Raw genomic sequence first — 24,385 nt, 5'->3', positions numbered from 1 at the left:
TTCTCAGTCTTGCTTGAAAGCTCAAAAATTATCACTGGCGACAATAATTACCCCCTTGTTTTCCTGGAAGTGACAGGTGCACGTTATTTATTTTCTAAAAGTGTCTGTCAAATGCCTTCCTGAATAACCATACTTTGTCCATCTTCCTTTCAAGTAAAAATAGAGCTTGGTGAAAATAAAAATAAAAAAAACTAGCTCAGCTTGCAACTCAAGCATCCAAGTGTTTTCGTGGAAGTAAATATGGCAGCTTGGAGCACGTGCTTTACGCATTCTTCCTATTTTTTTCACACAGAATTTTTAAAATGTACCAAAGAGTTGAAATGCAATAAAAGTAATAATTTTTCTGCCTTACTGCATACCTAGCGATACTGGCCTGTAAAGCGCGGTGCCTGCCAGGATTCCTGCTAAGACACCTGCACTTTCTCCCACCATTGTCTTTGCAGCATTCGTGCAAAGCGAGCACTGGGCATGAGTCACGTGAGTCTTAGGACTGTCGTGAAAATGGTTCTGACCCGCAGACCCCCTGAAAGGTTCTCAGAGCCGCCCCCCCCCCTCTACTCCCCCACTCCCGGCGTCGAGGACCACACTTTGCGAACCACCCGGCGTCCGAGCACGAGAAATCGCAGTATTCCCTCCCTGTTCAGTTACGCACGCTCGAGGCGTGTACATTACTACAGGTCTGACCGCGGAGCGCCAGGAGCAGAAATGCCAGGCGTTCAGCTACGCTCGGGTACCCGGGATGCGCACAGCTTCGCGCGCGGGCATTCTGGCCGGTTTCCGTGGCAACGATCGCGGGCCCGCGCGGGGTGGCCATCGACCAGTGACGCCTGCGCGCTCCGCGCTCCGCCGACAGGGCTGCGGCGCCCCGCGGGCGGACGGGAAGATGGCGGCGGCGGGTGGCCCGGCGGGGAAGGGGCGCGACATCAGCCTGGCGGCCCTGCGGCGCCACGACCCCTACATCAGTCGCATCGTGGACGTGGCCAGCCAGGTCGCCCTGTACACCTTCGGTCACAGGGCCAACGAGTGGGTACGTGCGGGAGGACGGGGTCGGGGAGAGGCTGGGGGCGGGGCGAGCGGGGACGACTGTCCCGCGCGGTCCCTCGGTCCGGCGACCCCGACCGCCCGTCCCCGGGCCCCTCCCGTGGCGTTGACCAGACTCACGGAGCGCGGACTGGACTGAGTCCGGAGGAGCGGGTCGGACACCTCCCCCGGCACGTCCTAGCCGGCCGCGAGGAGAACCCGGACGGGACACAGCCCCGCGCGTTCCCTTCGCCTCGCCACCTCTCTCCGCAGCCGGTCATTACAGTCCCCTCGAAAGCCACTCACAAAAGCGAAAACACTAAGAAGTGGGTCCTGACATGAGAGAGAAAAGAACAGCTTTGCTCTAAGTTCGTAACTGCGGAAATTCACCGAAAGGGGCAGGAATGGAGGGACGCGGGGACACCTGTCCCGCGTGGTCCCGGGGGAGAAAGCGGGCTGTGTGTCCCCTGTTTTCGGGGGAATGTGTCGCCTGTGTTCGTGTAAAGGACTTTGACCGACGTAGTGGACAGTTTCAACGCCATCTTTTCAAATGCAGATATTCTACAAGTAGATGTCTGCTGCAGCGTAGAAAAGTGCCAGAGGCATAGTGTCTTAATTCTGCCGAGGAAATCCCAAAGTAGAGATGAGGGTCGGAAGTGTCGTTCCCTGGAATGACTTGACACCAGGCAGGGCTAGAGTCTGGGGATTCAGAGAAGTTAACGTGTACACAAAGGGGTCCCCCTTGAGTAAAGGTGGTTTCCTACAGGCTCTGGACAGGGTCAGTGAGTCAGGCACGTGTTACCATAGTTACCGAGTAACTATACTGGGTACCTGGCGAGGCCTTCTACAGCCTCATCGGAAAGCCCAGGTGTCACAATGCATTATTTACAGGAGTTATGTTTTCTTGCTTCCTGGACTTGTTGCCTTCAGACAGTGCATAATTCATCCCACAAAAGGTCATTCTTTCAGAGTACTCATCTTCAAGGTTGTGGTAGCAGGGAAAAAAGACAAGAGACCTGGTTTAGCTGCAGGGCAGTTGCTGAGGCAAAAGAACTGTCACTGTGTCTCCACAGTGGGGGCTTTTGGGCAGAAACCTGATGGAGGTGTGTGGGACATTCCTAAGATAGAGGAGACAGTACTTGGAGGTGGACATAAAGGAGGAGGGTTCTTATGACACTAAATATGGATGAATGGTTCCTTCAGGCGTTCAGCAGGAGGAATATGGGATGAAGAAGGGAAAATGAGCTGCTGTAAGGAAAGTTAGGGCTTCCCGGGTGGCATGGTGGCAGAGAACCCATCTGCCAATGAGGAGACCCGGGTTTGATCTCTGGGTCAGGAAGATCCCCTGGAGAAAGAAATGGCAACCTACTCCAGTGTTCTTGCCCAGAGAATCCCACGGACAGAAGAGCCTGGCGCTAAAGAGGGGCCAACTAGAGAGCCCTTGCATCACAGCTGCTGAGCCCGCTCCCCCTCAAGCCCCCTCACCCTCAAGCCTGTGCTCCACAACTAAAGAAGTGCCCGAGTGCCACAGCAAAGACCCAGTGCTGCCCAAAAGGAAGTACAGCCCACCAAATCAGAGTCTCTGGGTGTAAGGCCCAGGCATTTGTTATTCGATGAAAGCTTCTTAGGTGACTCAGATGCTGCATATGTGCTTGAGAAAAGCAGGTTTAGAGGGTAAATGGAGATTGACTTTTCATTATTTTAACAGAATAATCAGATGTATATTATGTTGTTTTGAAAGTGTCCACTAGTCTGCCAAGCCCCAGTAGTTTGCGGACTAGCATTATTTTACATTCTACTTTATTATCTTAAATTTTGAACTGCTGAATTTTTTTTAGCACATCTTAGATTTTATAATATAGTACTGTACTTTTAAAATTTAAGCTAAAATCCCTCAGAACTGTAAACTTAATACTTTAACATAAAAGTCTTCTTTACTTGCAGGACGTAAGGAGGATCTAATAAAATTTTGCTTTCACTGTCTCACAAACCCCCAAACCTGGCTTTGCATAGAAAGAAAAAAATATAATTACCCTGGATAACTGTGGAGGGAACAAGAAAATGCATGAATATGAGCTGTTTCAGCCATAATAAACCAGAAATTGACACCCAAAGTCCTTTTCATCTAAGTGTCATAGAGCCTTTGATGGAAAATATGTTTTTAATAAAAAAAAATCTAGGTGATGTAAGCTGGTCATCCCTTTTCAGTGGAGAAACTGAGACAAAGAACATAAATCAATTCAGAATTGCATGTTTTGAGTCAGAGAATAATTTCAGGAGAAGCATGCCTTGAATTTCCCAAACTAAAATTAAACATTAAAGCCCTTTTTTTCCCCTTAAGGAAAAGATAATTTCTGTTACTGCTTCGTTAAGGAAAAAACAAGTCAGAGGCTATTAGCTTTCTCTACACTGATCTGTTCTCAAGGCAAGAATATTGAAGTGGTTTGCCATTCCCTTTTCCAGTGGACCACATTCTGTCAGACCTCTCTAGTCCAATCAGTCCATCCTAAAGGAGATCAGTCCTGGGTGTTCATTGGAAGGACTGATGCTGAAGCTGAAACTCCAATACTTTGGCCACCTCATGCTAAGAGTTGACTCATTGGAAAAGAGCCTGATGCTGGGAGGGATTGGGGGCAGGAGGAGAAGGGGACGACAGGATGAGATGGCTGGGTGGCATCACTGACTCGATGGACATGAGTTTGGGTCAACTCTGGGAGTTGGTGATGGACAGGGAGGCCTGGCGTGCTGCGATTCATGGGGTCACAAAGAGTTGGACATGACTGAGCGACTGAACTGAACTGAACTGAACACTGATCTGTATGAACATCCTGCCTAGGATATGGGATGAAATAGTCCAGAGTCAAATACTGAAAGACAGAAGAAAGTGTTCTGTCTTCATAGCAAGTGGTCACTTTACTTAATCCATTTAAGGATGATAAAATTACTTGAGCATGGAGAAGCTCATGCTTCCAATTTCTTGTGTGCCTCTTCAGAATTATCATTTTAATATTACACTTTTGTTTCCTAAAGAAAGTGTTTTTCACCAAAAAGACAAGAGTACTTAAATTTTGAATGACACTGCTAAGGGACATAAAAAAATGACAAAATATTGAGAGATTTAATAGAATGCTGAGATTAAGCCATGTAAATAGCAAAAGTATATTTAAAATTCTGAGTTACATATTCTAACTACTAGTTAGTCAGACAAATGCATACCTAAGTTTTTTTTTTAAGTAAGCAGAGCATTTTCAGAGCGCCTGGAGAGATGGAAAAGAGCCCTTCCTAGGGAACTGAAATGATCACTTCTCATTTTCACTTTACAAGTTTCCCACTTCCTCTGAGGCAGATTTCTTGCGTCCTAGCTGGGGGATGTTTCGGTCTTACTTTATTTCAATATTCTGCACCAAATAAGTGATTAATTTGTCTGAGAACCGCGGCTGCATTGCTGTCTTCTGTGTAGCAGATGAGGCAGAGTGACAGGCAGGTCCTCTGTTCTCCTAGGTGACAGGACATGACGAGAGAAAAGGAGACGAGGAAACGGAGACGGAGGGGGACCAGTGGTTTCTGCGGCTGGCTGTGCCCCCGCCCAGAGACGGGTGGACAGCACCTTTACTACCGTCCCTTCTTTCTTAAGGGGCTGTGGAGCATGTTTGTTTCCTTTGTCCAACCAGAGGTGTTGTGGCCCCTGTGCTTGGTAAAGAGAGGCGTCAACGGTTTGTTTGTAAATGGCAATAGGAGGGCACTTCCTGCTGTTTAAGCAGCAAAGTCACCACTGGCAAAGTCTGCTTTTCGCCTTTCCCCAAGAACCACCCCCACTTGAAACAGGATCGAATCCCTGTTCTCCAAGATGTGTGTGTTCTCTGACCTCTGTGACTGTTTCCCATCAGTGAAGAGCATATGCTTATGTTGCTGTTTGTTTTATTTCTTAGGAAAAGACAGATGTGGAGGGAACCTTATTTGTTTACACAAGGTAAGAGTCCTTCACTTTTATAAAGAAGCTGACAGCCTTTGAGTCATGTCTTTAGCTCTGTGTGTCACCCTTCCTCGAGTGGAGTTTTATTATAGTTCAGAGAAGTGCAGGCACCGAGTCTGAGTTTGAAGTAACTAGTTGACATACGGAAGGGAACACTGAATAATGTCATCTGTCTAGTGTGGTGAATACTAATTACAGAATATAATGTGGACTCCAGTATAGCTGAACTTAAATCTTGGTGTTCTTTTTAAAACAGAATGAAACATTTATTCTTCATTATTCTCACTTGAGTGGTACCAAGTGCTTGAATATAGTGAACTGATGAGGAGCTGGAAGTGAACTGTTGAGAATGTTAGATCATTTAAGCAGTGTCTGGAAGAGAGCGTTATTGGCCACTCCTGCCTCTGACTCTTTAAAGAAGCATGATCCAAGATTAAAGATGTCTCTGAGTCCTCCGTTGTATAGCTAACAAAATAGGTATTAGGAAAGATTTAATAAATTCATGTTTTGGGGTAATTTTTATCACATATTGTTAATATCTGTATAGTTAACACATACATACAGAGATATGTAGTGTGAGTACTGTCTTAACAGCTAAACTTCTTGTTCACATAAACATTCACGTAAAATGTCATAGCTGAGTCCCGTCACCATCAGCAGGTTTCAGAGATACAGGACAGAGGCCTGGTGCACACACACACACACACACACACACACACTCTCTCTCTCTCTCTCTCTCTCTCTCTCTCTCTCTCTCTCATCTGTGTTTATATGCCCATTCACCTTTGAAGATAAACCATGGTGTGGCTAGACCATCCCCAGGCTCAGGTGACAGGCAGTGCCTGGACAGCTGCAGAGGCTTTGCAGAGCTGCCGAGATACTGGAAGGATCAAATTCTGATTCTATAAAAACACCTAACCCCATTTTAAAAATGATGTCTTTGCTTCCCCCCATGTCTGTCTGTCTGTAATAGAGTTACGCCCAGTGGTGGTTTTCAGAGCACCCTCTGTTGAGAGCTTTGGAAGTCACTCTTCACACTGCCCCAGAATTTAACTTGAAATGATGGTTGTGATTACATCTGGTATTGCTTATATGCCCAGCACCGTTCTACCACTCAGTAAAATAAATTAGGCAAGGATGGCCTTCCATCAGTTTTAAAATAAATCTCAAAACTGTGGTTAGTAAATCAGATGTTTGGAGGTGAAATAAAACTTGAGATCCAGACCCTGTTTCTCCAGGTTGCGCACAGCATCCCTGTGGGCGTGTCCCCCGGCCCCAGAGTGCATCTGCAGTCCTGCATGTGTGCCTTGTTTTGTTACGGAAGTTACACAGTTGGGTTGGTGTCTGGCTATCCTCCAAGGGTAGACAGATGCACTTGTTAGTTTCTGTGTGATCAGGCTTCTCCTTGCCTGTCAGAGAGTAGCCACTGCAAGTTTATTGAACAAAATTAAAAATTAAAAGTCACTAAATACACAGTTTTATGGACAAAAAATGTTATAGTAGCTTGTCTGTTGGCTTTATTTTGAAGAAAAGTAGATATCTGCTCTTTGCTTTAAATAGGATAAACTTTTAATTGTACTGTATATCCTCACTAGTTCATTGACCGAGTTATATCATTTCTGTAAGAAATTATGCAACTTTCAATTTCAGACCAACAGTAGCATTTCCTGTGACTGTGATATACAATGTATATCAACGGTCTAGCTTCTTTAAAAGTATGTGTCAGTAATTTTTTTTTTAAGTGGTTACCATGTCTGCCTTAAAGGAGCTTGCAGCCTTGGTAAGGAAACGAGCTGTGTGTCTGTGCACCCCCCACCCACCCAGATTCATAGAGCTGGAATTCACCATACGTGTGCGCCCGTTGATGCGGCCCACGGTGAAGGGGCAGGAAGGCTGAAGGTGCGACGGCTGCCCCTGTCCTGGAAACGCTTTGCTCTGAACGCCCCTCTCCGTGTCCCCTCCCCCGGTGACCTCTAGGTCCGCGTCTCCGAAGCACGGCTTCACCATCATGAACAGGCTGAGCATGGAGAACAGGACGGAGCCCATCACCAAAGACCTGGACTTCCTGCTACAGGACCCCTTCCTTCTCTACAGAAACGCCAGATGTGAGTCTGCACATGTGAGGGACTGTGGTGACTGTTGTGGTGTTTGGTGTCCAGGACTGGGGTCAGCACGGGTGGCCTGGGAGGTGCAAGGCTTGGCAGGGGATGGCGTCTTCCTCCGGAGAGTTTAGACGGAGACAGTGTGACTGTGAAGATGTGAGTGTATAAAGCTCGTCCTCCCACAGCTGGGCCGCTTTGTGTCTGAGCCCGAGCGGGGCTGGGGAGGGGAGTCCTGGGCCGGGAGACCACAGAGGACCTTGACTAGCGATTCAGCTTGTGGGTCCCTGCGGTTGAGCATCCAATGGGATGTTCGAGGGAGGGGGCCTGTCTTCCAGAAGCACTGTCTTTTGAGTACATAGTAAATGGACATTAAAGTCCAATGAGTTTTGGTTGTTAAGAACTTCCTAACACTTGGTAAAGCTGGAGTCCTGTTAACTAAACGGTCCCTGTCGGGGGGGAAATGAGGTAGCAGCCGCCCACCCACCATCCTATGTCCATTTCACTCTTGTGTCTCATCTGACCACTTGCTGCACTGTGGGGCAGCCCACAAAAGTGGATGAGAGTGATATGATTCAGGAGCTTCTCCACACAGGAAATGAGAGCAGACTCAGAGCTGCAGAAACACGGGTGCGTGTGCTTTGCTCCGTGATGACTTTGCAGTTCAGAAACGGTTTCTGTTCATCTTCCACCCTGTTCTTTGAGCTCAGGGTCCACGAATTCGCCTACTGTGTACTACTCCGTGTTACCTTAGTAACAAATGTAACACAAGTCATATTTTGTGCTTTATCCCCATTGACTTGTTCTGAAGTAAATATAGCATCACTTTAATATTATATTTACTTAAAATTATATTCACTTGTAACTGAGTTGTCATAATAAGTGGTCATCCTATTTAGAGAATGCAGTTAACCTTTTATAAGAAAAAAATTACAAGAAAGCTATTAAACATGACTTTCTAATGGCAGGTCCTGTGAAGTGAGAAGTTTAGCATAATAGAGAAATATTTTGTTTTCTATTACTGCTTCTTTGCCCAAAGGTGTAGTTTAATCAATTGTAACTTGTAGTTCAGGTTTTTTGTGTACTTACTGTTATGTCAGGTTATATTTTCTTTTTTTGAGATTATTAGATTCTATGTGAGATTGATATGTAATTCAAATCCTAATAAACAAAATTAACCACAAAAATAAATATAAAATGAATGACTATTAGTGGCTTATAATAATTTTTGGTTGCTCTTATTCTGGATAAATACTGAGTCTAGTCAGTATGGATGATACCGACCAATTCTTGCTGCAGTATTACCTATTAGGTATTATAGACTATACCAAAGATAGGAAGATTTGTTTGATGTGGTTGATCTTAGCCCCACAGGGTTTGTCTGCTAGGGTCTGGTAAATATGCTCAGCCCCTCCTGGGCGCCACGTTGCGCTGTCCCATGCAGTTCTGTGGGCAGCTGGTCTGAATCGAGCTGATCTGTGTGTGTCAGAAACACACTGATTTTCACAGACTTTAGTACAAAAATAAATGTAAAAAAGAAATCTCAGTAGTCTTATATCAGTTTACCTGTTGAAATGGTAATATATTTTTTAGTATATTGAGTTAAATAAAAAGTATTATTAAACTTAATTTCACCTGCTTCTTTTTATTTTTTATTTAAAATTCCCTCTGTGGCTCTCCTTTGTGGTTCACCCATGTTTCTGTTGGATGCACCATTCCAGGTGTTTTCCTTCATTTTCCCAGTTTCCTCGTCCGAGCTCTGAGGGGCAGACCGCTCCCTGCTGCTTTGCAGCTGAGCGAACCACGTGTCCGAGGGCCGCAGTCCTGCCAGACCCACACGCTCTGACGTCAGGCCTGCTGCTGTCCCTGCACCTGCTGGGCTGCCCTCGACCCTGTCCCATATGAGCGCAAATCGAAGGCAGCCTTCTCGGTGCGTGTTCAAGTGTCTCTAATGAGCTTCCATAGGAAAGAAATGAAGTCAGTTGGACAGCGGGGAATGAAAGGGAGTGAATCTGTTTACCTTCCTGAGTTTATTTTGCTTTTTGTCTTTATTATCTGGTGCGTCTTGACTGTGCAGCCAGTCATTCGGTTTTAGTTTATTTACAAAAGCCTCTTCAGCCTCTGACGTCCAAGTTTCCCAGAAGGCTTTGCTCCAGGTGCTCTCAGAGGGTCAGTACTTTGCAGATGTTTTTAAATAACTCTGATACTCTGTGTAATAACTGCCCCGGGTTTGTATATTCTCTGATGATGTAAAGATTCATTCATCAGCCTTTGGAAGATGAACCCAGCTTCCCTCAGGACTGTGTTTTCGACTGTACCTCTTGAGTTCTGTTGAGTCAGGGATCTCTGTTTAGTCCTAACATTGCACTTGGGCCGACGTGTGTCACCGGCCAGGCTGGGACACATCGAGAGGCAGCACTGAGAAGGGGTTCTAGTGAGTTTTTCAGACTCTGGGTTTTTAAACACTAGGTTTAAAAAAATTAGTACCTGAGGAGATAACTGTCCCTGCCTAGAATTGTGTGGATTTAGAAGAGCAAAATAAAGAGGTAGAAATCTCAAACTTTCATTTAATTTAAAAAAATGTTAATGAATAAGTAACTTTGGATTTTGGCCAAACACAACTTATATGGTTTTATTACAGTAAAACATTCATGATGTTTAAGCCTGGCTGTCATAAAGTTTGACTTCTGTAAGTTTTCAAGGTACATAGGGTAGCTGCCGTATTAGGACAGAAATTTTATTTTCTCAACAAACTTACACTGAGCATTTACTGCCTCCCAGGCGTGACGTCATGGCTTTCTATGGGTTATTTAATTCTCATCACTTTTCCTTAGAAATCCTCCTATTTCTGTTTTGTAAATGAGGAAATGGAGATTAGAGGGATTACATAATTTACAGAGTCTGTAACTTTTTTGAGATGGAAAGAGCAGCTGAACTGGGTAAGCCCAGCCTCAGACGTGCAGGCCCGCACAGCGGAAGTGCCAGCAGAGGAGCGAGGGGTCTGAGCCAGGTTTACCTTTTAGTTTTAAAGTGTACACTCCGGAGGTGAAAAAGCGAGTTTCTTTTTTTTTTAGGTTGAGAATCTACTATATCTCAGTTATTCGAAAAGAGAATATCAAATAAAAATAATGTAACATGAAGCTGAATTTGACCATTTCTTGTGTACCATTACCCTCTAGTAACTGTTTGCCATTTCAAAACTAAATAAGATTCTGGTATAGGGAGATGTATTTTAGAACCATATTTTCCTGTAAGACTAAATAAGACTATATCATCTTATTTAAGATAAGTTACAGAAGATTCAGAGCTTAGCCAGCATGTTGAATACAGTATTGTCTATGGTGACAGAATTAGAATGAAATTCTTTTGAGCTGGTTGATTTTATTGCAGACATAAGCTTGGTGCTTACAGCAGATCCGAAAAGGCAGAAGTCAAGATACTTAGAATCAAAGCTGTTTTAGAAAAACTGCAATGCTTCATTGACATTTTAGGATCTGAGAAAAGCTGCCTCAAATAGTGGGAAAGGGTGAAAGTGATAGTTACAGACAGTCCTCATCTTTCAGTTACACTGTGTCCTACAAGTTCCCTTTTAAAGTGATTGGTTGGCAGACTTTTGGCTCAATGTGGTAGATTGAACACATTCCTAGAACAACTGAAATGACAATAAAGGAGTAAAAAGAAGATACAAAGAAGAAGATGCCGGGTGGATTTCACGAACAAGATAGAGGAAGGCTCTCTGTGACTGCTTCGTTGTTCACGACCACTAGCTGTTTCCTTGCAGGAGACAGTACCTCTGGTCTGTTAACATCAGACCCGACAGTGTGATCTGGTTCCTCCCCACTCACCCCTCCAGGTGGCTCTTGTGTAATCCTCTCCCCGCTCCAGGCCTCAAGTACGGTTGTGTGAGTCACTTTGGCCAGAGAGATGTGGGTAGAAGTGAGCAGATATGTACGAACCAGCTCCTGACTGACCACATCTCTTCCTTCTGCTGTGAGGACTCAGGCTGTTTAGGCAGAAGCTGCCCTGTCAGCCTGGGTCCTGGAATGAATGGTGACGTGGTACAGAGGTGGCCCATGACAGACACGTACTGTGTAAGCCATTGACATTTGAGTGTTGTTTGTTACTGCAGCGTAACCTGGGCTATTGTGACAGATACACAAGCCACACAGGAAAGGGAGGGAATCCAAGCACAGGTTGGAGGTAAAGGAATTCTGAGAACAGTGGTAAAGAGTCCATGGTGACCCCCTAGGCAGCTGAACTAAAGAAAAGTCTGTTTTAATTAGAGTAGGAAGATGGAGGGCTTCAGGAGGGTGTCCAAGAAAAAGTTTACACCTGAGAGTTTGAATCTCTTAGGGTACTTACAGTTCCTTTTTCAGTGATTTTGCTTAATGATGTAGAAACATTGAAAGCTAAGGGCATGGAAAACAACAAAGGAAGCGATTCTTAATTCCTGGGAAAACAAAATTTTGTACAGAAAAGGAAATTGAGTCATAGTACACCACTTGGCTCCACTGATGATGAAGACAAACACCAAATGTGAGATAGTGTTATACTTTACATTGGAAATATGGGGGGAAAAGTGTGTGTGTTTCTAGATCAGAGTGTGCATGTATTGTCAGAAAACTAAATTCTCTTTAGTGGGTTTTTTTTAAGAATCAAAAAGTAGTGTAGGGACCTCTCTGGCAGTCCAGGGGTTGAGACCTCACCTTCCAATGCAGAGGGTACAGGTTCGATCCCTGGCCAGGGAGCTAAGATCACACATGCTCCACAGCCGAAAAACGAAAGGATGCAACAGAAGCACTACTGTAACAAATTCAGTAAAAGACTTTTAAAATGTTCCACATCAAGAAAAAAAATCTTTAAAAGAAAAGTATACATGACATACAGGAAAACAGACTGACACAACAGAGAAACCATTGGATCAGAAAGAAATGGAAAGCAGAAGTCACTGTCATGGGGAAGGTTGCTTTTGGGGAGCAGTAGTCAGGCCCATCAGGCCTGGAGAAGAACTCTGCTGTCAGTCATAAAACCTCACAGCGTCTGATATTTAAAAGTTTATATATATATATATTTTATGAAATTTAAATTAAAAATACAACTGGAGAGGGCTTCTCTGGTGGCTCAGTGCGCCTGCGTATCAGCCAGCAGGGGACATCTCGTGCCCCTGTCTGTAGAGCTCGGTCTCCACGGAAGGGACTTCAGTGTGCAGTGATGGCAAAGTGAACTCAAGGCTCTCACGGCTCGTGGCTGGGTCTTAGCCCTTTTCTCTTTCCAGTCCCACTTCCATCCCAGGCCAGGCTTCCGTTACGTTACCTGGGCTAGCTCATAACTCCTTAGAGTGAGAGATAAGCTTCCAACACCAGCCAAAAGAGAGCAGGTTCACACTGATACTCCTCTCACTGGCTACAGTGAAAGTTGTAGACAGAACAGAATTCCAGAGAGCCTGCGGATTCTGAGAGTAAACAACAGCAGGTTTATCAAAAGGGAAATGAGAACTTGAAGAACAGCCAGTGTGGTGGCAAGTCTCCTGGTTTATTCGCTCCTAGTTTATCTCCTGAGTGTGACTCAAGAGTGAGCCATGTCCCAGGACTGTGGACAAAACCAACAGAAACCAGGGGGAACCTCTCTGTGGAGGCCTGGAGAATGTGCTCCTGTGAGCTCAGAGTGTGAAGAGTCTCCCCTCCTTTCCCAGCCAGGCCCAAAGCTGGCTGCCCTGCAAACCCAAGCTGCCACCTCGGCACTGAAGGGTGACAGGCACTTGACATCCCACAGAAAAGCTGCCTGAGAGACTGGAGAAGGGGCCCCTGTGGTTTCAAGCGTGCAGGGAACTCCTAGGAGATGTACATATATATATAGGCTTCCCAGGTTGCACTAGCAGTAAAGAATCTGCCTGCCAATGCAAGAGACGTTCACTCCCTGGGTTGGGAAGATCTCCTGGAGGAGAGCCTGGCAATGTACTCCGGTGTTCTTGCCTGGAGCCTGGTGGACTACAGACCATAGAATCACAGAGTCAGACACAAGTGAAGCAACTTAGCATGTATATATATATACACACACACACACACGTCTTCCCTGGTGGCTCAGACAATAAAGAGTCCACCTGCAATGCAGGAGATGCAAATTCAATCCTTGGGTTGGGAAGATACCCTGAAGAAAGGAACAGCTAGCCACTCCAGTATTCTAGCCTGGAGAATCCCATGGACTGTATAGACACTGGGGTCTCAAAGAGTCAGACGTGGCTGAGCGACTTTCACTTTTTCATATATATATGAGCTTTTTTATTGATATTTCTTTGCTTTACCCTGCAAGCTGCCCAGCTATGGAGACCACTTGACAGTGTGAGAAGTCAGACCTCTTGAAAGAAACTCTGAGTCTGGCCAGAAGACTGGGGAGAAGGGCCCCTGTGAGCTGGAGAGTGCACTGGACGAAGAGACCCCCTGATTCCATCCCTGAACTGACACAGATCCCGATCTCACCTGTGAGCATCATACACGCACACACGCCAGAGCCACAGAACCGCAGCTGAGGCCTGGAGAACTAACCCACCACGTCCGCCACCACCACGCACCAGGCCAGCCCCTCAGTGGCATCTGCATGGGGCAGACACACCTCTGAAAATAGAGTTGACGTGGGAACCATCATCCATAGAAGGCGGGACGGGACTTCCTGTCTGTTGTTGTTCCGTCACTCAGACGTGTCCGACGGCAATCCCATGGACTGCAGCATGCCAGGCTTCCCTGTCCTTCACCATCTCCCCAAGTTTACTCAGATTCATGTCCATTGAGTCTGTGATGCTATCTAACCATCCTCCTGTCTAAACCTGAACAAGTCCATCACCGTTTTCAGAAGACTCTGAAGAGTTTTCAGAATACAGATTCTCACAGTCTCAACAAAACGTCCGAATACAACGCAGCATTATCCATCACACAGAGAGCCAGGAAAATCCGACAGCTCTCATGGGGAAGGTCGGTCAGCAGATGGCTGCCCCAAGATGACCCACATGCTGGCATGGTAGGCCAGCGGCTGGCTGTAAGGCAATTACTGTGCCCTGTGAGGTGGGACACGTCCTCAGAGATGAGTGGAAAGATGGAAATTCTCAGCAGAGAAGCAGTATAAGAGCTCAGAGGGAACATTTGGAACAGAATAATAGGGTGTCCAGTGAATGGCCTTACTAGCAGTACAGAGATGGCAGAGGAAGGACGAGTCAGTGAACATGAAATACATCAGTAGATACTGTCTGACCTGAAGAATATACAGGGAAAAGGTTAAACAACAACAACAACAAAAACAGGGCCTCGCAGCACCTGTTGGCCAATGCCCAAAGGCCTGAATTTGTGTCATTGGAGTCCCATGAAAGGAGAAAGACTGCTGTAGGAAAAGTAGTTGAAGAAAGCATGGCTGAAATTTTTCCAGATTTGGTGAGGCACAAATGTATGGATTCAAGAAATTCAGAAAACCCCAAACAGGGTAAACTCAGAAAAAATCATGCCCATAAACATCATCAAACTGGTGAAAAACAGACTTTAACACACAAAAAGCCTTGAGCCAGAAATGATGCATTACAGAACAAAGTTTTGAACGACAGTCATTTCTTCTTTCTCTCCAAGAAACCTTGGAGTCTGGAGACAGTGCTGTCACCCTAGAATTCTGTCTCTAGTGAAAATGTTCCTCGGAAAGGAAAGTAAAACAAAGATACTCTCAGATAAAGGAAAACCTTCAGTACTTCCCTGTCAGCAGACCTGCTGTGAAATAAAGGCTGAAAGTTCTTCAGACGGAAGGGAAGTGTTGCTGAGGGAAGGTCGGGGCCTCGGGGTAAAGGAGGAGCAACATAAATAGTAAAAAAAAGCCCTTGGATTCTTTAAAATGCAAATAACTATCAAAAGCAAAAGTTACAGCAGTAGCAGGAGGGGGATTCATTGTGTATAGATGTAACTCACATGCCAGCTGTAAGGTTAAGGGTGGTGGGAGACAGGAGCTGTGTAGTTGTAAAGCCTTTACATTTTGCTTGAAGTGGTGAAATAACTGTAAACTGAAGTTAGATATGTATAGTGTGATTCCTAGAGCAGCCAGTTAAAAAAAGAAAGAACCAATAGATAGATGAAAACTGAATACTAAAACATTTTAATAATCCATAAGGAGACAAGAAAGGAGGTACCAACAGAGCAAAAGACAGGGGAGACAGAGCATGGAAATGCTAATTAAAAGAAAGCCACTTGGGAGAAACATACACGCACTACTGTGTACAAGAAAAACAACAGGGACCAACGGTATACCACAGGGAGCTCTATGCAATACTTTGCAATAACCTATATGGGAATTGAATCTGAAAAAAGAATATATATATGGCTAAATCTTTTGTATACCTGAAATGAGCACAGTATTATAAATCAACTATACTTACATTTTTAAAACAAATAGATTTTTTTAAAACTTGATGAAAGCCAGAGATGCTTTATTAATATCAAAATAGACATCAGAACAAAGAAAATTACCAGGGGTAGAGAGATACATTGCATAATCTTAAAAGGATTAATTCACCCGAAATACTTAACCATCATTAATATGTGCACCTGATGATAGAACTTCAAGATACTCAAAAGTTAAAACCCGCAGTTGTGCTGGGAGACTTGAGCTCTGCTTTCTGTGATTGGCAGAACCAATAGCAGCAGCACGTCTGTAGGAGACTTGAATAACACTGTCAACTCACTTGAGGGAGTTGACGTTTATCAGACATTCCACCAACCACAGCAGAAGACACCCTCTTCTGAGGTGCTCATGGGCCAGCACCCAAGGTCAGCTTTATCATGGGGCATAAAGCAAGCCTAAAGATTTTTAAAGAAATAGGAACCATACAGAGTATGCCCCCGACCACAGCAGAATTGAACTAGAAACCAGTAACAGATAACCTGGAATACCCGCAAAATTTTCAAATTAGACAACACACATCTAAATAACTCATGTGTCAGAGAGGGAAGAAAGTTAGAAAACAAGCTGAATAAAGATGAAAAGACATGGCAAATGCGAGTGAAATTGGGCTGGTAGGGAAATTAATAGTGTCAGATACTTCTATTGGGAAAGAAGGAAAGTCTCAAACGGGTAATTCAGGTTCCACTTTAAGAAACTAGAAAGAAGAGCAAATTAAGCCCAAAGCAAGCAGAAGGAAGGAAAAATAAGAGCAGAAATCAAGGAAATAAAACACCAAAAAACAGGAGAGAAAATCAGCAAAACCTAGAACTGGTTCTTTGAAAAAAGTAAAACTGATAAACCTAAACTGCTTGCCAGACTGATCCAGCTTACCTGTCCTGTCTGTACAGGTAAACCATGACTGCCTTCTTCTGTTCTAACTAAACGTGTGCATTCCCAAAAGACTTCTCCACAAATCCTCGTAGTAATTTTATTTCTAAGAGGATAATAGCAGTGAGGTTTTAGAAAAGGCAGAGGAACCAGAGATCAAATTGCCAACATCCGCTAGATCATCGAAAAAGCAAGAGAGTTCCAGAAAAACATCTATTTCTGGTTTATTGACTATGCCAAAGCCTTTGACTGTGTGGATCACAATAAACTGTGGAAAATTCTGAGAGAGATGGGAACCAGACCACCTGACCTGCCTCTTAAGAAATCTGTATGCAGGTCAGGAAGCAACAGTTAGAACTGGACATGGAACAACAGACTGGTTCCAAATAGGAAAAGGAGTACGTCAAGGCTGTATATTGTCACCCTGCTTATTTAACGTATATGCAGAGTACATCATGAGAAACGCTGGACTGGAAGAATCACAAACTGGAATCAAGATTGCCGGGAGAAATATCAATAAGCTCAGACATGCAGATGACACCACCCTTATGGCAGAAAGTGAAGAGGAGCTAAAAAGCGTCTAGATGAAAGTAAAAGAGGAGAGTGAAAAAGTTGGCTTAAAGCTCACCATTCAGAAAACGAAGATCATGGCATCTGGTCCCATCACTTCATGGGAAATAGATGGGGAAACAGTGGAAACAGTGTCAGACTTTATTTTGGGGGGCTCCAAAATCACTGCAGATGGTGACTGCAGCCGTGAAATTAAAAGACACTTACTCCTTGGAAGAAAAGTTATGACCAACCTAGATAGCATATTCAAAAGCAGAGATATTACTTCGCCGACTAAGGTCCGTCTAGTCAAGGCTATGGTTTTTCCAGTGGTCGTGTATGGATGTGAGAGTTGGACTGTGAAGAAGGCTGAGTGCCGAAGAATTGATGCTTTTGAACTGTGGTGTTGGAGAAGACTCTTGAGAGTCCCTTGGACTGCAAGGAGATCCAACCAGTCCATTCTGAAGGAGATCAGCCCTGGGATTTCTTTGGAGATCAGCCCTGGGATTTCTTTGGAAGGAATGATGCTAAAGCTGAAACTCCAGTACTTTGGCCACCTCATGCGAAGAGTTGACTCATTGGAAAAGAGCCTGATGCTGGGAGGGATTGGGGGCAGGAGGAGAAGGGGACAACAGAGGATGAGATGGCTGGATGGCATCACTGACTCGATGGACGTGAGTCTGAGTGAACTCGGGGAGTTGGTGATGGACAGGGAGGCCTGGCGTGCTGCGATTCATGGGGTCACAAAGAGTCGGACACGACTGAGCAACTGAACTGAACTGAATAGCATAGCAGTGAGAAGGTCAAATTTGCACAGATAGGTCAGAATTTGGAAGCAGCCTCTTGTGAGACATTGGTTCTCGGTGCCAGGTCACCATGAATGAACTAGTCGTTGACCACCTGTGCTATGCTGAAAGCATTGGCATGAGTCATAAATTACAGGCCCCTTCTGCAGAGACCTGATCTTATATTTTATTTGTATTCTGTGTTACCAAATAAACACGGCAAATGACCAGATCTGGGTAAGAAGATAGGTATAATGTACTTAAACTGAAGTGAAGTCACTCAGTCGTGTCCAACACTTTGCCACCCCATGGACTGTAGCCCACCAGGCTCCTCCATCCATGGGACTCTCCAGGCAAGAGTACTGGAGTGGGTTGCCATTTCCTTCTCCAGGGGATCTTTCCGACCCAGGGATCAAACCCAGGTCTCCCGCATTGTAGGCAGATGCTTACCACCTGAGCCACCAGGGAAATCTGGTCACTGGAGGTACTTTAAGTACATAAGTACATCCAGTCACAATGTACTTAAAGTAACTCCCAGATACTTGTATCTTAATCCGAGTCATTACACACCTACATATGTCTGATGTTTCTGTCCAGTTTAATGATGTTCTGCTCAGGGTGACTGAGAAGGAGCCACAGAGTGGCCCCACTTTCCCAAAATTCCTCCCTCTTTATGACTTCATGATGGAGATTGACACAAAGATCCCGCCTTGAGCTCAGGTCACAGCGCTTGAACCTGGGCAGGTGGCAGAAGATGCCGGGGGTTTCGGTGCCATCAGCCTCCCCTTGGCCTCAGGCCACTGGGAGGAGCAAAAGTGAAAGTGAAGTCGCTCAGTCGTGTCCGACTCTTTGCGACCCCGTGAACTATAGCCTATCAGGCCCCTCCATCCGTGGAATTTCCCAGGCAAGAGTGCTAGAGTGGATTGACATTTCCTTCCCTAGTGGATCTTCCCGACCCAGGAATCAAACCCGGGTCTCCCACATTGCAGGCAGATGCTTTACCGTCTGAGCCGCCGGGGAGGCAGCAAGGAGCAAAACCTCTCTCAATCCAGCAGATTCTAAGACCTTGAGGCTTTATCATCTGTTGTCTTAACCTTGGAATCAGTTCAGGCAGTTACTACAAAAGCAATTTGAAAGGTTAAAAGTGAGCCCTGTGTAAATTTATTACTAGGGAAATGAAAGCCCGCAGATAATGGCGAGTTTATTTTTCCATTCTGAGATCCTTACTGGTATGTCCGTAGCCTCGGATAGTACTTCCTAACCTTTTGGGGGTCACAGAGCCCTTTGAGAATCTGATGGGCTTCCTGCCTGCCTGCCTCCCACACACCCTCAAATATCAGCTATTTTCCTGCTACAGGCCAGGCCTTGTTCTGGGGGGCTGTGCTTTGTGCCGACCCACCTCCAAAAGCACCTGTCTGCACATGCACACACCATCTCCTATACAAACTTCAGGGATTGAGTATTGAACCGCTGAAGTTGTCTAGAGTCCAGAAATCCCTTCAAAGTAATTGTACGGGACCTCCCCGATGGCACGGTGGACAAGAATCTGCCCGCCAATGAAGGGGACACAGGTTCGATCCCTGGTCCAGGGAGATCCCACAGGCCACAGAGCAGCTAAGCCCGCACAGCACCACCACTGCTGAGCCTGTGCTGCAGAGCCCACGAGCCGCAACGCCTGCGCCCGAGCGCTGCGAGCGCTGAAGCCTGTGCACCCTGGAGCCACCGCAGTGAGAAGCCCACACACCTCACCTAGAGAGTAGTGCCTGCTTACTGCGACTAGGGAAAGGCCCACCCAGCAACGAAGACTCAGATACCTGACGCTCTTACTAGACAGAATCTCAGTGTTTGCAGGAATGACAACAGAATATTGTCCGTTCAGGACCTGGGCAGGGAGAGGAAGATCCTTAAACTCGTTCAGACCACGTTGGCAGGGAGGGGTGGGTACAGGGAGTTTGACCTTTCATGGAGGTCAGAAGGGGTGCCCTCTGCCATCAGTGGGCTCATTGCTATGCATGAGTGCAGTGGCCGGGGCAGCCTTCAAGGACACTCTACCCGCCCCCCGCCCCCTACTCCCAGCCTGTGCTTCTTAAAAAGAAGCAATTTTAAATTTACACTGTGGTCAACAAATCTTACTCATTGTAGCCTCCTCTGCCATTCTAACTGAAAAACTAACCTCTTTCCTACAAACCATGGCTCAGGAGCTAATGTGTTTTCATACGTGATGAAGGGGCACACGTCTACGGGGAACTGAGTGATGACGCTTGTCACTCCAACCTTAAACCCAAGAGTTGCTTTTTTGTTCTCTTGCCGGGGTTCAGCACATGAACAGGTCTAAGCTCTGAAGGAGACTGTTTATCTCAAGAGCTGGCCCACTCTGAAAAGCCTCACGACAGCAGAGCCTCACTGTGGGTTCCCGTGTTTGTGCTCTTGCCTTGGGATACCCAACAGCTCCCTGGGTTACATGCTCTGTGCAGGTCCTCAGCACCCCTCCCACCTGGCCAGCCAGTCCACGTGGCCTTCATTCCTCATGCTCTGGGACCAGGGGACTCACTGCAGACAGGACCTCACCCGGAGTGCAGGGAAAAGCTCTCCTCGGAACTTAACAGTCTGGCATGCGCAGACAAGGAAAACGGTGCAGCAGCCCTGTGTAAGTGGCGCAGACATGATGTGAGGGGAGCCAGAGAGGGGTCACTGTGCAGAGACTTCCCTGGTGGCTGAAGACCCCGCTCCCAGTGCAGGGCCTCTGGTTAGGGAGCTGGACCCCACGTGCCGCAACTGCAAGAGCCTGCATGCCACAACTAAGAACCCAGCGTGGCCAAAATATACATACATATGTTTAAAATGAGAGGTCACTTTTTACCGAGAAACATCTGTGTAGCAGTGCTGTTTGGATTTACGCGCTGCTCTTGTGGCTCGACAATGACTGTATTTTATCATTTGTTTTTGAAAGTCCAGACTGACACGCTAGAAGTCTGAATCTCGGCAGAAAGAAACTGGATTCTAAAATGTTTTCTGAAATGCTTAACGAGCGAAACGTCTTTTAGTTTCCCTAACACAGTGCTTTGCACGTGGCAATCGCTCAGGATGGCTGCATCGAGTGTTTGTGTCTATTCTTGTCCAAAAATCACTTAGAAAGTAGTCTCAGATAATCAATTTGAAGCTATTGGGATGTTATTTTTAACCCACAGAAGGAAAAAATTACAATTTTTTCTTGTCGGTTTTGGAGGAAGGAAATTTTAGGCAAGAACTGGTGTTGGAATTATCCTCTATGTCAACCATAGGACTCTAATTTAACAAAGGAACCAAACCATAATTTGACTGCTTATAACTGAAAGGGCTCTGGGTTAAGTGGGGTCTGCTGTTTCCATAATTATAGATTAAGGTCGAAACGAAAGACGTACAGAAACTCCAGCTTATTTTCCCTCAGTCACAGACTGGCATGAGGCCCCATTACTAAACCACTGTTCTGTGAAATCTTAGAAATTTTTCATTGATTATATATTTTTATGGTTAGTGTATTTCAACAAAGCTATTGCTATCGCTGCTGCTGCTGCTGCTGCTAAGTCGCTTCAGTGGTGTCCGACTCTGTGCGACCACATAGACGGCAGCCCACCAGGCTCCCCTGTCCCTGGGATTCTCCAGGCAAGAACCCTGGAGTGGGTTGCCGTTTACCTCTCCAATGCATGAAAGTGAAAAGTGAAAGTGAAGTCGCTTAGTCGTGTCCGACTCTTAGCGACCCCATGGACTGCAGCCTACCAGGCTCCTCCATCCATGGGAGTTTCCAGGCAAGAGTACTGGAGTGGGGTGCCATTGCCTTCTCCGATTCCTATCGCTAGTAAACACTTAATTCAGTAATCTGATTTCAGCATGAGAAAGTCTGTTTTTCATCAAAACAAGTTTCTGACCTGTAAAAAATACTCTGTTTTATGTTTGCCTTAAACATATATTTCCCACAAACTATAATTCTATGAGACAAAACTTATTTTGCTATATCAAGATTCACTCTGGATAACACAGTTTCAGTGTATTTTGGGAAAAATTGACAATTTTAAGATAATGTAGGTGCTTTTCTATGTAAGCTTCAGAATACTACCATTAGATTCGACCAGAATATGCTGTGTTTTCTGCCACACCAAAGCACTAATGCTTGTACACCAAGAGAAACACTTGTAAACCTGCAGATTAATTGCATTATTTGAGCTCTGAGTTGCCGGTGCCTGACAGATAGTCCATCAGGGAACTGGTGTACGGTAGCCTTGTTGTAATAATAAATACACAGAAAATGAGAACATTGGTACCCACGCAGTGCTAGGCTGTGAGAATTTACAGCCGCAGGGAGCTGATGGCAAAAGCCCATCAGCATAAGTTATGCCGAAGATGATCAAAGATGATCAGGTGTTTGATGCAAATTAAACTCGGAGTGAGGGCAGGAGCATGAGAGGGTTGGTGGAGGAGAGCCCCATGCTGTGAGTCCCGGGGAAGGTGTGGTCGGCCATGGGGAGGACCTGCCTCGTCCAGACTAGAACATGTAAGCCAGGATGGAGGCGCCTGTCGTGAAGATGGTTCAAGATCTAACGTCTTGGATTTCAGTTTAACTCAACAAACATCTGTTGGATACACCACACCGCTCGTGATGCGGTGGGGGGAGCAGTAAACACTTATGACGTGGGCATTTTTTTTGTTTAGTCCAAGGATCTACGAAAAACTATAGGAGCAAAGAAGCAGGAGTCTAGAGGAGTCTTGAAGGACAAGGCGTTGGGAGGGAAGACACATCAGAGAGCCCACGCCTATCTTCTTGGAGATTTGGGGGTTAACCAGCCAGTTTATGGGCAGAATTAAACTATAAATTTAAATGGCCAGCAAAACAAAATAAATTGTTCCTATTTATATTTGTTATCACCCGTGACTATTTCTGCTTCTAATTTTTGTGTTTATTTACTCTGTTAAATCTCCCAGACTAAAGCAACTTTCTCCTCAAATAAATAAAATTAGGAAGTTAGTATATAATTGAGAAGATTCCATGTGACCATTCATGAACCTGAGGGCAGAGACAGACCTCAGATTCCCTGTTTGGGGAGCATGAAGACCTCTGTGGAGGTTTGGAAGGTCTAATGACATAACATGCATTTGTTAGAAGTGAAACCTTTGGAAGATTAACTCATCTTTTCCTCTGAAGACAGTGAATTCTCATTTACAGTTGGGAGATCCATATAATGTGATCCAAATTAGTGTACCGGCTTAGTCGAGAGGCTGACTCTTTGTCATTGTCTATGGCCTTAACTTTAAGGTAAGGAGGTTGTTTAGGAAGAGGAAGGTTGTTTCACTTCACAGCGCTCGTCCAGGCTTTCTCCTGTTTTTCCCAAAATGTGCATGCCTCAGTCACTCACAGACTACAAGCTGCTTCTCATCCACTGGGCACCTCTAGTGTTAGGAGGTCATGGGACCCCTGATGTGTGAGGTGCAGTACAACCATGTCACATGAAAAGAACCAGACCAGGGGCCAAAGATAGCAGTGCTATGTGGCCTCTCGGGGCCAGCGAAGGTTCTGTCCGGGTTTGGTCAGTGGAGCTGAGGCAGAAGATGAATGAAAGAATGTGACTTTATAGGCATTAAAGAGCATGCGGATGGAATGCGTCTTTAGTGCAGAGTCTGAATGGGGCGGAAAGGCCGGTCAGCACAAAGCAGCCATGCAGCCCGTTGCCCAGCTGTGGATACAGAGCCCCCCTCACAGCCCCTGCCCTCAGACACCCCGCTTCCTGCATCCCCTTCTCCTCCTTCCCTCCACCCTACCTTGGGTCCTTGTGAGAGTTCACACGAACCTTAGTTTAAACAAGATGACTTCCCATCTCTTATAACCAAGTCTCCAAGTCATTCAAACATAGACACTGTTTTTATGCATTATGTATTCTGTTTGTAAAGCCGAAGGAGGGGCATATTTTACGCAAACAGATTGAACCGGGAAACAGGACTGTGGCCACAGGAGACCACCCTCCACCCCAGGTGTCAGGTGCTTGAACTGCCCACCTGCGCCCACCTCCAGCTCTGAGGGTTCACGCCCTCACTCTCTGATTGTTTAACTATCCTGTGGTCTTTCAGAAGGACGGTAGCTGTGTATGTGTGCATGTGCACGCACAGGCACGCTTAGGAACAAATGCCAGTAATCAGTCACCATCCTTGAGGTCGAGCTACAAAAACTATCAAGGGAAAATCAGGACAAGAAATCAAGCAATTCTGTATTCGAGCAAAGCCTCAACAAGTGTTTACACCAAGTATATGATTAGATGTTCTTGGTCCCTCCACTGGGATTATTATTCCACTCATTTGAGAAAGACTTACTGAAGGGAATGGGGTTTGAAGGAATTTTAAGATTTTTGGCTTATCCTTAAGTGCCCAGAAGAGGTTTGTGTAATTACACTCCCTGGTTTCCATGGCTTTTCCCAGTGCAAAGAGAGGACTTAAATGCCTTCTTTCCTGCCTACTGTCCTACCCTTTTGAGAGAAATTAGTGAGATCACTTTGAAAGGGAATGACAGCAGGCTGGGAGGGGTGGGAGCAGTACCACATCAGACATCCTATCCTGCTTGCACAGACGTCACCGTCGCAGTTCTAGCTTACCTACTCAGTAACCATATGGAAGTATGGCTTGTATTTTAAAGTTGCGCACGT

The 24,385-nt window shown here is 45.6% G+C and overlaps 1 protein-coding gene across 1 annotated transcript in view; it reads left to right on the top strand.

The window, feature by feature from the left end:
• The first annotated feature begins 883 nt into the window (after window positions 1-883).
• DCP1B (decapping mRNA 1B) overlaps window positions 884-24,385 on the top strand; it is a 44,994-nt gene continuing 21,492 nt past the window's right edge. The window contains exons 1-3 of the mRNA XM_068971731.1: window positions 884-1,027; window positions 4,950-4,990; window positions 6,971-7,098. Coding sequence (XP_068827832.1) covers window positions 884-1,027; window positions 4,950-4,990; window positions 6,971-7,098 — 313 coding nt within the window. The remainder of the gene's footprint in view (window positions 1,028-4,949; window positions 4,991-6,970; window positions 7,099-24,385) is intronic.

Source organism: Capricornis sumatraensis, chromosome 4, assembly GCF_032405125.1.
Source record: "Capricornis sumatraensis isolate serow.1 chromosome 4, serow.2, whole genome shotgun sequence".
NCBI classification, from domain to species: domain Eukaryota; kingdom Metazoa; phylum Chordata; class Mammalia; order Artiodactyla; family Bovidae; genus Capricornis; species Capricornis sumatraensis.
The sequence above is the reverse complement of the archived record's forward strand: the minus strand, read 5'-3'. Positions and strand labels throughout refer to the sequence as shown.